Source organism: Genypterus blacodes, unplaced genomic scaffold (assembly GCF_046128005.1).
Source record: "Genypterus blacodes isolate CSIRO-AG114 ecotype Tasmania unplaced genomic scaffold, CSIRO-AGI_Gbla_v1 ptg000013l_1, whole genome shotgun sequence".
NCBI classification, from domain to species: domain Eukaryota; kingdom Metazoa; phylum Chordata; class Actinopteri; order Ophidiiformes; family Ophidiidae; genus Genypterus; species Genypterus blacodes.
In genome coordinates, this window is record NW_027466827.1 from 262501 (window position 1) to 276460 (window position 13960).

Sequence of the window (13960 nt, forward strand, 5' to 3'; positions counted from 1 at the left end):
GACTCTTAAGACAGATAATCTGCCTTTCGTACCAAATTTAATTGACCACAACAGATTCGGCAATAAAAGTACAAAGTGTCTGCGGGTTTCCTCTAGTTACAGACTGAGGCGGAGTTAATGCTGCTGGATGAAAACAGAATGCCACCACCAACACAACCAGCACGCCAAACTGAGACAACAAAGGCAGAAACACATGATGCTTTATGTTACTTCTCCTCATTCTATAGAGTAGTAATGAAGTAGATGATTGAACGATGTGTCAAGCATCGCTTAAGTTGCAAAGTATGAGGTTGATGATGCCTGCAGAAATATATCCAGTAATATCCAAATAAAAGGAGCTAAAATCTCCTTGTTTTCACTCACTGTGCACATGTGTGCTGCAGCAAGGGAGTGCGTGAGTGGATCAATTTGTTTTTGCACACTACATCATTGCAAAATACTTCAAAAGTGAAGACTAAACAGAATATAAGGCCACCTAAATCTGTATACGTTCCCCTTAAAGGACAAATCTGAGTGTGTGAGAGTGGCTCATCCACCCCGTGAGGGAATGACCCGGACTCTCATCTGCAAGTACTTTGTTTGTGCAATGATGAATAATTCCGATGGTCTTAAAAGAAAAATACTGACTCATTGCGCTTCGGAGTCCAGACAGAGGCGTGGAGCCTGCGAGGAGTGGAGGCGAACGTACGCATTAGTAACCAAGTCCAGCCTACAAGGACTCTGCGTATCTCCAGATATGACAAGTGGCTCCCATTTTTACATCTCACAAATGACACATCCACTTTTGTTGTGTGCAAAATTACACTAATCTGCGTTCATTTCCACGGCGTTCTCAAGCATTTCATTGCAGCCGTCTTGGATGTTTGAAGGGAAAATAATCATGGTATGCCAGGGATCGCTTTTTTGGCAGACGTTCGCACATAATGGCCAAATAAGCACTTAGATTGTTGATTTTAACCGGAATGCCCAATCAGAACGTCTGAGCCGTGTGCCCAGTATGGTTGGGTTTGCTCACTATTAAGTCGACTGTGATGAATCCATTTTGTCTCAGTGTGATTTGGACCCGACGGTGACAGGGGTTTTCCTGAGCAGCTGGTGTTTACGTGCCATTCACACGGAAATGTGTTCAAATCTCTCTGGCCTGATAAACGGGAATCAAATCGAAGTTGAATTCTAGTTAGTCATCCACCGATTATAGCCGGTATGTGCACATGTGATACACTGAAGGGATTCGTGAGAAACTAAATGGTTCCTTTGTTTCAGACAATAACAATATGACAAATAGGAAACAATATTTTAAAAGAAAGATAAAAACTAGAAGGGTTCAGATTATAGCACATCGCCATGTTAAAACGTGTCTTATCCGCCTAATACAACAAAAAAAACAACTAATAATATAAACCATAAATATTTTTCTGGCTCTATCGCTATTAAAGACATGTCAAAATCATTTGCATGCTACTGAATCAGCATCAAGTCTCCTACGCATCACTGGTTCTTATTTGTTCCTTTAATGTGCCCCCTGGCAAAGCATGTATTTATACTCCACCAAATCTGGATCCTTCATTGAATCCGGACTAAACTGCACCTATTGATAGTCTATCCTGGGATAGATATGCCTGATGTTTTCATTGGGGTATTACTTCAACATAATGTCGAAAAACACCCTTAAAAGCCAGACAGAGGGAAATCATTGTAGAGAGACTGCCTCTGGATCTGGCTGTGCACAGACATTGAATGTGTTCATCCTGGGGAATAACCATGCTTAACCTGAGTTTTGTCAAAAATCTGTTCAGACCTTTTTTCTGTAATTCGACTGTCAAACAAACTAGAGAATCGACAGATGTGGGTGAGCGCAGCCTCTCGGTTTGGGGATTCGGATAAACAGACAGACAGATTGGAAATGCGGAAAGAAAACCCCATGAAATGTACCGTCGCTTCAAACAGGAATGCGTTAACATCTCACTGGACTAATAAACCCTGCTGGTTCTACATAATATCAAATCAGTCAACTACCATGACTGCCAAACAGGCACACAAGCCGAAGATGTTCCGCAGAGCCCCGGATTTTATTATCGCAACATCATTCTGCTTCTCCCACTCAGCTGCCAGCAGAAAAATGGGATTCTGAGTCCGATTTTTCGAGCGACAGTCTCTAGACAGCCCCGCGAGTGCATTAGAGGAAGAGTTCAAATGCGGGACGGAGTTACATCAGTCAAATTAAATGTTTTATTTTCAGAGAAATTAATTTGTTTTTCATTAAGAGTCACCCTGGTTTAGAACATAGGAGAGGCTGAAGTGGAGCGCAGAATACATAGATGGTGAAGTGCATGAGAGGGGTTGAGGGGGGGAGCGGGGGTGGATCAAATCCATTCTCTTTAAGGCTGGCACTCTGTACTTACTGCTGAAACATGAAAACACACACACACACACACACACAAACACACACAGAACCAGTAGTGATTTGGCCTTAAGCATTTAAATAGGCTTTAGTCTGCACAAAACACCAGATGCTGCAATCTCTCCAACATTCTTGCTTTGGCCTGAGTTACAGTCAAACATTAGAGCAGCAAAGTTAAAGTATTACATTAAAATTTCATTGGCCACAGCAGATGTTTCACTTACCTTCCCTCTCTTATGAATAAAGATATTTTTTCCCTCACACTAAAAGCCGCCAATAAAAAAGTTGTCCCCGTGCCGTATCGCTCTCACTCCGCCTCCTGATCCTCATACTTTGTCAACTAATGGCTGAAACAAATGGATGTTTTCTTTCAACTCCATCTTGGTAGGAGGCCGTAACTGATGTGCTGTAATTAAGGACGTTAAGCACGAAAAGTCATTAGAATTTTTGCGGCATTTCTGGTGTGAACGCGGTGTTGTTGCAAAGAACTTGCAGCCTCTTGACGTTTCTGTCCTTGAAGCTGTTATACAAATAATACATTATGTTTATTTACCTACACAGCACCATCCTGCTCTGGAATGCAGGACAGTTCTCTGATTATGCCCGACTTTTAATTATAACCTTGAAATCAGAGTATTACAGACATTTTCGACTTCTGGATCTAAACACATAACTGTTGAAAATGTGCCAAAATGCTTGATATTGCTGTATCAGGAGCATCTGAGCTACACACTAGTATATTCTAAACTCCAGACCTGGCTCAACATCTGGATCTGGGCCTCCTGTCACTTGTTGATATGGACGATCATGCAATGTTTAAGAAAGTGAATCCAGGAAAAACACAATCAGACCACAGGTGTCTTTTTAATGCAAGTATAGCTTTGCATTGAATTTGTGGAGATGACATTCATTCCGAGGAAAACTACCAGAAGAGCCACCTTTGTCCGCATGCATAATTTGAAAATGTTACACACCGAACAAAGCCAACTCCACCTGACAGCTCGATGTCCTCAGACAAAGAGCTGTGGAACAAAACAGCAATCAGATGGAGTCGGGCGAAGCAGATTCATCAGCTCCAGTTGGGCATTTGCGTTTCAAAACAAAAGCATTAAGTTTTTAAAATGCTGGAAGTGCCATAAGGAAAAGTCAAACCTGATGCGTGTTTGTCATCGATCGCCTGATGCCTGAAATGAGGCTGCGATGTCTGACGGGTGAGAGCTGAGGCTGAGGTCTAAGAATGTCCTGAAATCTACACCCTCCTGTCTCAACAGAACATAAATGTGTGTGTGTGTGTGTGTGTGAGGGAGGTATTGGCTGTGAGCTGTGGATGTTAAAAACACTTTGATTGACAGTTTATTCCAGGACCCTGATCACTCTGCCACGTTCTCCTCCCACCCACAGTCCACAAGCTGAGCGTGATTCGACCACGTCCATCAAACTGTCCATCCGTCAAACCGGCCGCCGTCGTTCCATAAGAGCTGCAATTAACTGGATTTTTTGTGGACGTGGATAAAATACTGTTGAAGCAGCCGAGCAACAACGGCGCAAATAAATTCACTACTTCCTTAATTTATATGCACATTTATATGAATTTCTTAATTTATATGCAAGCTAATGTCTCCGCCAAAGGCAATAGAATTTAAAATGCAAAGCCAGAAAAAATGTGTTTTCTTGCTGAACGACAGGATAGAAAACTGCACAATATTTAGAGAGATTTAGAGAAAGAATTCAATTATTAAATGTTTAACCTCTCAATAACCCTCGAAGCAAACAGTGGTTCACAGCTCCACTTGACGCGACTGTGCAAAGGGCTTGGTTACGCACTTCAAGTCAAATGCATGTGAATACACGATCACAAGTCAGGACTCCATCTGAATATGATAAACACACACACACAAACACACACACACACATTCTGAGCTCCCTGTCTTTCTCATTATTTCGTCTTTCTGTTCGAGTGTCTCAACAACAACACCAGAGGAAATGAGGGTAGTGGAGTCACATTCAATAACCCCCCCCATACAAATACACACACACGCACACACGTGTGCGTACACAAAGACACAAGCTCGCTGTCATTTTCTGAGTGAGATGACTGAGGTCGCAAGGGAAATCCAACGTACTGGACAGTAAATAGCTTTCCAAGTGAAGTGGCCGAGACTCACATACACACACACACGCACAATAGGAACGGAGTGTGTACCGTCAATCCCCCCAGATCTTAATGCCTTTGATTCACTGTTTTACTTTATTACTTCAATCAGTGTGAGACATAAATGGAAGCTGTGTTTTCACTTGGTGACAGAGCGAACAGAGCTGCCGTCTACTTTAATGCAGCGCTGGTTGGAGAAGCCTTTACAGTTAGAATACCGACAATACTTTATTTTACTGTGTTTTATTATTTCCTTTTACATACAAATGATTGATTTCCATTCCATGCCAATCCAGCTGCCAATTTCTCTTCCTCTTAATGAAACAGTGATTGACTAGAACAAGTACAGATGGCATTTGCGCTCATGTAAATACACACTTTCAACAACGGCCATTATGAGGAGGCGCCTGTTACCACGGCGGCGCCTCCTCAGCTGATGGCCGACACGAAAGGGGGGAAAGCGTCTCGCTATTAAAAAGCTTTAAAGGAGAGAGCTGTCAATGGTTATAACCATTTTTACCCGTTTCCCATTGCGGCTCTGTCAACGTTTGAGTGTGTATGGGGATGGGAAAGGGAGCAAAATGTGTGTGTCAGTGTGTGTGTGTGTGTGTTTATGGTAGGGGGGGGCGTTTGTGTATGTCATTCTCCTCCTCCCCACACTAATATTAAGGTCTCCAGCTCTGTGTGACAAGGTACGAGTGTGTGTACATTGGCCATAGCGCGGAGGTGACAGGTGTGATACATAGGTCTTGGAATCATTAACATGTCAAGATGCCCGCAGCTTCCACTTCCTGTCCGGATCCATAATTATAGTCTGTGTGATGGATGGAAAGGCGAGAAAGAGAAACCAAGCTGGCGTCACTTTGCCTTTGCTCACTTTCTTCTCTTGCTCAATGTGTGATATTGAGTTAAATACCACTTAAACAACTGGAGTGGAATATTTAAAATAATTCCGTCACATTAGCATTGGAGATGTCTGTGATTCATTAGAATTTCTGTCTCCCTTCGTCTCGTATTCCTCACAAGTGTCGTGTTTTTGTTTCGTCATTTGTCTTGCGTGTCTCTTTGATCCTCCTCGCAGGTCTCTCGGTCATTTCACGCCCACTTCCCGTTCTTTCTTTGAGTTCTTTGTCGGTGAATTCTAAGGCTTCGTTTTCCTGCCGCACAGATTCAACCCAGATCAGTGAAGGAGTTCAAATTCTGGTTTCTTTCCCAAATGTTCCGAGCCTCATTTAGTGCAGATTGATACAAAAAATGTACACAAAAATGATCAAAATTTTCAAAAAAGTGCACATTTTGTATCAATATTTTGCATTTTCCTCCTTTTATGACGGCTCACCTGTAATTATTCCTATTTATTACTAATCTCAAACTAATCTGTTTGTAACCTTTAGAGCAATTAGGGGACTGGCTGCTCTTAATGAACCAAAGGCTTCTCATGAACAAAGTCTCTCAGCCTCATTAGTTTTAGTCCCATGGCATCTATATAATTATAATCTGGCAATCTAATCTGTTTAATCACACTTCTGGAATGAATGAGATGTCCTGAATCATCCCCTGCCAGTACACACAGAACCTCCATCCCACGTATCCCTGCCAGGCTCTTCAAATCAAAAAAGGTGAAGTGGTGGTCACGCCTGTGAACACGCTGAGAGTAAAGGACTCTAAAATGATACCAGGTAGCTTTGTTCATTGCTTTTAAGAGCCAAGTGGTGTTTATTAAATCAAAATGGTCCTGCACAGGGTTTAGTTTTGGCATCATAACAAAGACAGGAAGTACCGTTCGTGATAGAGGTCGATTTGAGTCGCCAGCAAAAGTACAAGTTACAACGGCAAGCGAAGTTTATCGCTGAAATTAGATCTGGATGAGGCTTAAAAGAGGAAGTTACTGCAAGAAAAGAACAATGGTGAGTGCATCTGTGTGTGTGTGTGTGTGTGTGTTAGCACCTGTTTCAGGTCCACTGTGATAGTCACATAGTGGTACTCTCTTCCATTCTTGATAGAGGGGCTCTGCCACCAGCGGTTAGTCCCGTCGATAGCATATTCTATAGGATGACTTTCTGTAGACACACAAACAGGAGAGAGAGAGAGAGTATGTGTGAGAGGGAGAGAGAGAGAGAGAGAGAGAGAGAGAGAGAGAGGGAGAGAGATTCAGTCTTTTCATTCAATTCAAATTTGATTTGCTTTGGTCAAAGAGCAAAATGTTCTTCTCCGCTCTGAATTTCTGCCGTTTCAAACATCGACGTCCTCGCCATTCATTCTAAATCAAATGCTTAGAAATGATAAAACATTTTCTTTGCCATTTAATATTTTTTCATGAACAAACTTCGCTCCATTTGCAGACTCTAATCTTGCATATTGTTCCTAGCCCACTCAATACCTTCAGATGGATCTACAGATAAAGCACATTATTAGTTTGTAAGATGGCACTTAGCTTTTATCTCTGCACGCTGAACATTTATGAGCAAGTTGCTTTAAGACCATAAAGCGATAATTCAGCCTGACTGGCAGCTGTCAAATCATCGGGGTACTAATGTGTGACATTTCCATTTTGTTAAAATGGCAACTACGGGAGGAAAAGAGAGATGTAGCGCTTAAAAAAAACCGACAGCTATCTCTCTTCTCACCTTTCCAATAGTTTTCTTCCTTCTGCACGCTTTTTAAATTCTGTCTGAGACGGGAAAAAGACAAGAGTTTGGAGCTATAATAGCAATTTAAATCTCTAAGATGTAACACAACACAGGACACCACAAACACATCGATGTGATAACGGCGAAAAATCAGTCGGTCAAACAGTTTGACCGGTCAGAAAGTCCACTAGTAGTTAATCAACCTGCCAATCAACTTGTCATTCCGTTTGAAAAATTGGCTGACCTCCTGGGCAGATAAACAGTAAGCAAGTCTGTCAGTCATCCCGCCGTTCGATCAATCAATCAGTCGGTTCATTAGAAAGCTAATCAGTCATTTAGACAGTCACTCAACCAGCCAGTCATCCAGTAAGAAACCCAGCAGTGTGAAGAGCGGAGGGCCTTTTTTTTACATCTGTTCACAGGAATCCAATACTTATGATAAATGTTTCTGTGAAATATGAACGCCAGATTCTAACTTTCTAACAGCAGAGACGGATTGTTTTTTAAAAAGGACACAAGCGCAGCTCATCTTCTTCCCCCATCACCCTAACCTTTCCTCTCTCCTCTCCCCTTCTTTCTGCCATCTCTCCTTTCACACTTCCTTTTCGCTCAGAGGGGACGACGGGTCGGACTGGACGCCCCGGATGTCCAGTTGGTCGTCTAAGGAATTACGCCAGACGCCTTGATTGAGACGTTTAGTGACTTTCCTGGCTGCCTGGTTGGCTTTCTGATTTATGATTTCTGGCTAATTCTGCATTTTCATCTTGTCACGCTTTGATTGATTCCTCACTACATTTGGTAATTACCATTTTACACAAAATGATTGGTTAACATCTGGCCAATCACGCAGTCGTGCACTAATCTAACATGATTAATTATTGTAATCACTTGTGCCCATAAGTCGATGGATGTGTGTGTGTGTGTGTGTGTGTGTGTGTGTGTGTGTGTGTTTTTGTGTGTGTGTGTGTGTGTGTGTGTGTGTGTGTGTGTGTGTGTGTGTGTGTGTTTCTTACCAAGCGGCTTTGAACTCCTTTGGTTGCAGATGCGACACTGTGGGTTTCTAACTGGCTGACCCGGAACGTGCTCCACCAGCTTGCAGAACATTTCGGGACCTGATAGACCGCAGGTGGCGTTGGTGCTGATATCTGCCATGGACGCCAGGTTCAACACAGCCGGGAACAGTCCTGAGGAGACAAACACACAGAGACAAATACTTCAGTCACAAGATCGCGGGACAGAGAAGTAAACAACTGCGACTTCTGCCGGCAGTAACTTTGATGTACAGCGTCTTTACCAGCATGTATGGAAGTGTTTCCTACATTTACATCGTCATCGCATCAGGAGCAATTTTGGAGCGTTCTGCACATTTTTTTCGCCTTTATACAGGTTTGTATTCAAAAGCTCTTTGAGACTCTGTTGTGTCTGAGCCAGCGAGCTTGTCTGCTGTATGGAGAGATCAGCCCAGGAACAGGAGTGGGAGGACAGGTGGTCTGCACTCGCCAAATTATTTCATCTAGATCTATTCCTGGTACAATCTAATGCTTTTAACACTTAAGCCCTTGTAAGCTAAAGATAAAAGATGAAGCAGAGGGAATATTCAACTACCTTCTTCATGTTGAGTGTTTCCAGAATAGGCCTGTGTGTTTCTCTCCATCTAACTTAATAGATCAATCATTTTCTACCAGTCCTCAAAAGTGAACACTCGATAAAGACGTACTTGGAAATGAAATCACAGGAGGAGAGACAGAGGGGCCGTATTCATAAACGGTGCTGTCAGCTTTAACGCCACGTTAAGGGTCGAATAAAGTCACGCCGCTGCTTTCTCTCCTTCATAAACGTTACTGGCCCTTTTTTTTCAACTGCTGTTTTTGCCATTTGCATTCAAATTTTGGCTCTCGCACACCTTCCTGCACCCGTTTCACCTCATTTGCATGTCCGGGGAGCGACTCTTAAATGTGTCCCAGCTTTTTTAGCCTGGCGGTAAATCTGCACAGGAGGACGACCTCGGGTGGACCGGACTCACCGGTGTACACGCACACACCTACAGGCTGAGGAGCGGGGTGTGTTCTGTTTCCACACTGATTAAGACCCGCGGTGGAGCCTTTCAGACGAACGGTGGAACCTCTACTCTCCAGCCCCCCCCCCACCGACGCCGCCCGCACCTCCCTGCAGCTGTTGCTATGATCATCAGCAGTTTGACAAACCAAGTGAGTCAGAACAGAGGCTCAACTATTTGACCTGAATGTTCTTGTTGTTGTGGAGTATAAGGAGGTGCTGTCGTCCACTCATCTGCAAACACAGAAAGTGCGCAACCTGATGATTATTCAGGTGTGTGTGTGTGTGTCATCACTACACAGACGCACGCGTTCATCTTACGTCGTCTGTGTCGTTCCCAGAGTTCGTTCGCATTCGTCTCAGTGAATCATGAGCTTGTCGAAGTTAAAGTGCTGGAATGCTCAACATACACATGGTTCATATTTCCTGTCTGGCACAGACACACACACACACACACACACACACACACACACACACACACAAACACACAATCCGTGTTCCATTTAGGATGAAGCATTGATAAGTTGTACACACACACACAATCATGAACACAAACACGAGTAAACACAAGAGTTTATGCGGACAATAAAAAGGAAATGAAGAAGAGAGAAAGAAAGAGTGTAAGAGACATACAGAGCAGAGGAATGGTGTGTGTGTGTGTGTGTGTCCAGTAGAGTCCAGCTGTTTGGCTGAATGTCAACACAGATGAACTGTGAAGAACATCTGAGAGACCCAGATTCCCTCTCTCTCTCACACACAAACACACACACACTCACATGTGTACACGTTCTCACACATACTCACAGTGTATCACATGTCCAACACACACACTTGTTAGCCAATCGTAGTAAATTGAAAGCGAGACAAAAGGAACGCAGAGTAAGCCCAGATTTCCAAACACTCTCATCCTTAAAGGGAAACGTTTCCTTGTTACGTTCACCACTGCTGCATGTTCACACACACACACAGACACAGACACACACACACACACACGCACACACGCACATACACACACACGTCGTTTACTTACTGAGATGATCACTGATTATACAAATACACTATACCAGTGGTTCCCAAAGTGGGGGGCGCGACCCCTCGGGGGGGCGCAAAGCTACTCCAGGGGGGGCCCGGCGCGGGACCGGAAGAGGAGTGATATGAATAAGTACCGCCTCAGGTAAATGACTGAGGCAATACTTCTTCGTCTCGCTGCAGGAGAACGAGAGTCCAGAGCGCCAGACCGATCAGCTCGGCCTCTTACTTCCTCTTTCAGAACACGAGTTTGCTGTTAGCTTGAGCTGTTTTCCTCGTTCTCACACATACACACACACACATTCGCAATTCAATGGCAACAACATGAAGCTCTGCGGAAAGTAACAACCTCACTAATCTCACAGTGATTCACTCTCGGCCTTCAGTTAAACAAACGGCCCATCCAGATGTGAAGCTGCCAACGCGACAGTGGAAAAACCAAATATCCGGCACAAAAGGGTTTTGGAGGTAAAATCCAAACAGTGAGATGAACACGTTTTTCACGCTTTCATTCTTCTGCGCTCCATTTATAACTGCTGCTCCTCTGCCAGCAGCTCGAGCCAACATCCTGCTAATTCCTGTTAGAGCCTCCAACCAGATACAGACGTGTGGAAAAGGGACCGTGCGGGCGATATGTCGGATGTGATTTTACGGAGGATTGAAACGAGGACTTCATTTGGTCCAAATATCGCTTTTTCACTTTCCTTCAGTTTCATCTATTCCAATTCTGCGGCATGTTGTAAATGTTCCCTGAGCCTTTGAATTGACCATGAATACGGGAATCAAATCTACTGCTTCAACGGTCACAACTGCATATCGCATTTTCCTGAATAATGAATTTTTACGTGGCTTCAAACTCCGCATGGTTACAGATTTCGTTCCCCTTTCTTGATCGTTCCCTTTGCTCGGTCGGAGAGGTTTTCCTTGTGTAATCACACGCTGAACAGTGAAAGCACATCAGATTTCCCGCTGCGGTAAAAAGTTAACGGTGATGTAACCATTCTGCATCAACACCTACTGATAATCAGGGTGATGATCTGAACTTTCAAGTCCAACAATAAAGGGGAGATAACGGAAAAATGGAGAGGAGCGGCTCAAGACAGGGTTTCGGATTTCAGATTCACTCAGCGAGGAAGGACACAATGACTGACTGACTGACTGCCTTGGGCTCCCTCACACACACGCACACACACACACATTCTCACACACACACACACACGCACACACACACCTTTCCCCACCTATCGTTCTCTCTCTATGCTCTGATAACCATCCTAACCTGTCTGTCTTTAGGCCTTTCCCATTTGCTATCTACGCTCTGTTAACCAGACATCTCAGAGGATTTACTGTCATGCCGGCTCTAAATTATCAGAACGTCAAAAATGTATAAGCGAGAAAGCTAGACGGTGTCATTGCCCACGGAGTCGCTCCGACTGCCTCGGCGCTCCGGAGCCGGGTTATTCCACCATCACACTCCGGAAACTGAGGGAACGGAAGAAGAAGTCTGTCAAGTTGTGTCATCATTTCATTTAATCAAGGTTTCTCTATAACGGAGTCGAGCAGCCGTTGCGTTATTCGGACCATTTCTGTGAATATATAAAGGAAAAACAAACCAATTCTGATTAAGTGAGCTGCGTCCAAGGGAACTAAGAAAAGCAATAAGGGAGTGAAAGCTATTGCAATTGCATTCTGGGTGTTTTCTCCACCTGCAGCTCCTCGTCTGCTGCAGCGTCTTCTGCTCTCCTCTGTGTCTTTTCTTTCACGTCGCCCACAAATTGTCCCGCCTACGTCTCACACAAATTAAAAACACACAAATGCTGGTTGTTTTTTATACCTCCGCCCATATTCTGCGCTTCATACATGGGCGCCACCTTGAAATACGCCGCCTTTCTTCATCCAAATGCCAGAAATAATGAATAAATGAACCTGGAGTCTTTACTTTAGCGCGTGCTTCACTTCCCCGGTGCAGCATGTTGTGTTTTGCAGCTTTTATGTGATAATACGTGACATTTTCAAGTACGTAGCATAAATGTCATGCTATTTTGTGATACTACTTGCTATAATAGCCCCTCGTGGGTTGTGCAGCAGATTACTACTTAGTATTTGGGAAGAAGGAGAGATTCAAACAAGAGAAAGAGCGCGACAACAACAGAACTCCAACTCTGGACAAAAAATTTCCCATATGACTGAGCTGATATCAAAACAAAATCCGATTTTGTCCTCCAGAGGCCAAAAAGATGTTCCTGGACTGCTCGCCGCTTTGTGTATATGTGTGTGTGTCTGTGTGTGTCTGTGTGTGTGTGTGATGGATGAGTTATTGTTGAGTTTTGAGGCTAGATGTACGTTTGATGGAATAAGAAAAAGGTTGAAGAAGACAGGACCATCTCTCTCCCTCTATACCGCCATCTTTCCGTTGCTCGCTCGCCCCGGTCTGCCCGGGACAGAGGGGCGAGCGGGGCACAGAGTCAAGAGAGAGAGAAAGAGAGGGAGAGAGAGAGAGAGGTAGAGAGAGAGATGGATGGACGAAATGATAGAAAGATGGATTGGAGAGGGAGAAGGGAAAGATGGATAGAAGGATTCCCAGAAAAAGATAGAGTGTTGTTTAAAAGGGTCAGGGCCGGCAGAAGAATGAGGGATGAGACTGCGATAATCCTCTATACACAAAAACGCAACCAGCGATGTACACACACCATTCAAAGACGTATACACACACACGCACACACACACACACACACACACAGAGTGAGATGCACCCGTAGGATCATCACATGTAAACACACTTGCAAAATGCACATTCACGAACATGTAAACACAAGGAGTTATCGACAATTATTCTACGCATGCACACATATACTGTAAACACACACCCTGCACACATGCTTCCATCGCACAAAGCTGCAAAATAGGTGGCAAGTTTAGATTGAAATTGCCAAGAAAGAAGAATACTGACATCATCTTAGGATCCCGGCTTCATTGTGTTACTATGAAAAATGTTTCTAAAGCTGAAGGTTTGTCAAGCTGCCCAACTTGGCAACATTTTGGGGTGTAGTCGGTGTCCATATGAGGCCAAATCACAAGGAGGGAAATGAGGAGGAAAGGACGGAAGGAGAAGAAGAACCTCAATCTAACCGTTCCATCGAAGCTTCAACTATGGTCAAGAGTCAAGAGTCAAGAGTTTTCGAGCTCTGTGTTGATGTTCAAGAAAAGTGGTCAAAACAAACACAAATGCCCACAAATTAGCTCTCCAGTCATCTTGGGGTATAAAAATAATTAGGTTTGCCATCTCAGGATGAAATCAGTCAAATTAAATGAGCAACCGCAACCAAGCACAGATACGCAGGAAGGCGGATGTGAGGCCAGGCAGTGTCCAGCTTCTGTTTTAATCACGCTGTCTGGAGATAACAATTTAATTATCCTGTTATCGTCTGGACACAACTTTTTCTTGTAAGAGATAAATGAAAAGAATGTTTCCTCAAGACCAAGAATTTGTTAATTGATTGCAGCTGTGCTTTCTAAAAGTGTGATGTGTCTGTAACGTGACACTTTCACCTGCAATGACATCATTTTAGCCCTTTGGCGTCTATATGTGGGCGACATTACCAGCCGCACAAAGCTCTACGATCATATAAGCGAAAACGAGGTGATTAAAAATGATTTTCCGTCTCAAAACAACAAGGCGATCGCCGCCGGATC

At 43.8% G+C, this 13960-nt stretch overlaps 1 protein-coding gene across 1 annotated transcript in view; it reads right to left on the bottom strand.

The window, feature by feature from the left end:
• The window catches only part of lama2 (laminin, alpha 2), a 116838-nt gene that overhangs the window by 86315 nt on the left and 16563 nt on the right, over nt 1-13960 (bottom strand). Inside the window, exons 2-3 of the mRNA XM_076167803.1 lie at nt 8197-8367; nt 6501-6613 (exon numbers count right to left, since the gene is read on the bottom strand). Coding sequence (XP_076023918.1) covers nt 6501-6613; nt 8197-8367 — 284 coding nt within the window. The remainder of the gene's footprint in view (nt 1-6500; nt 6614-8196; nt 8368-13960) is intronic.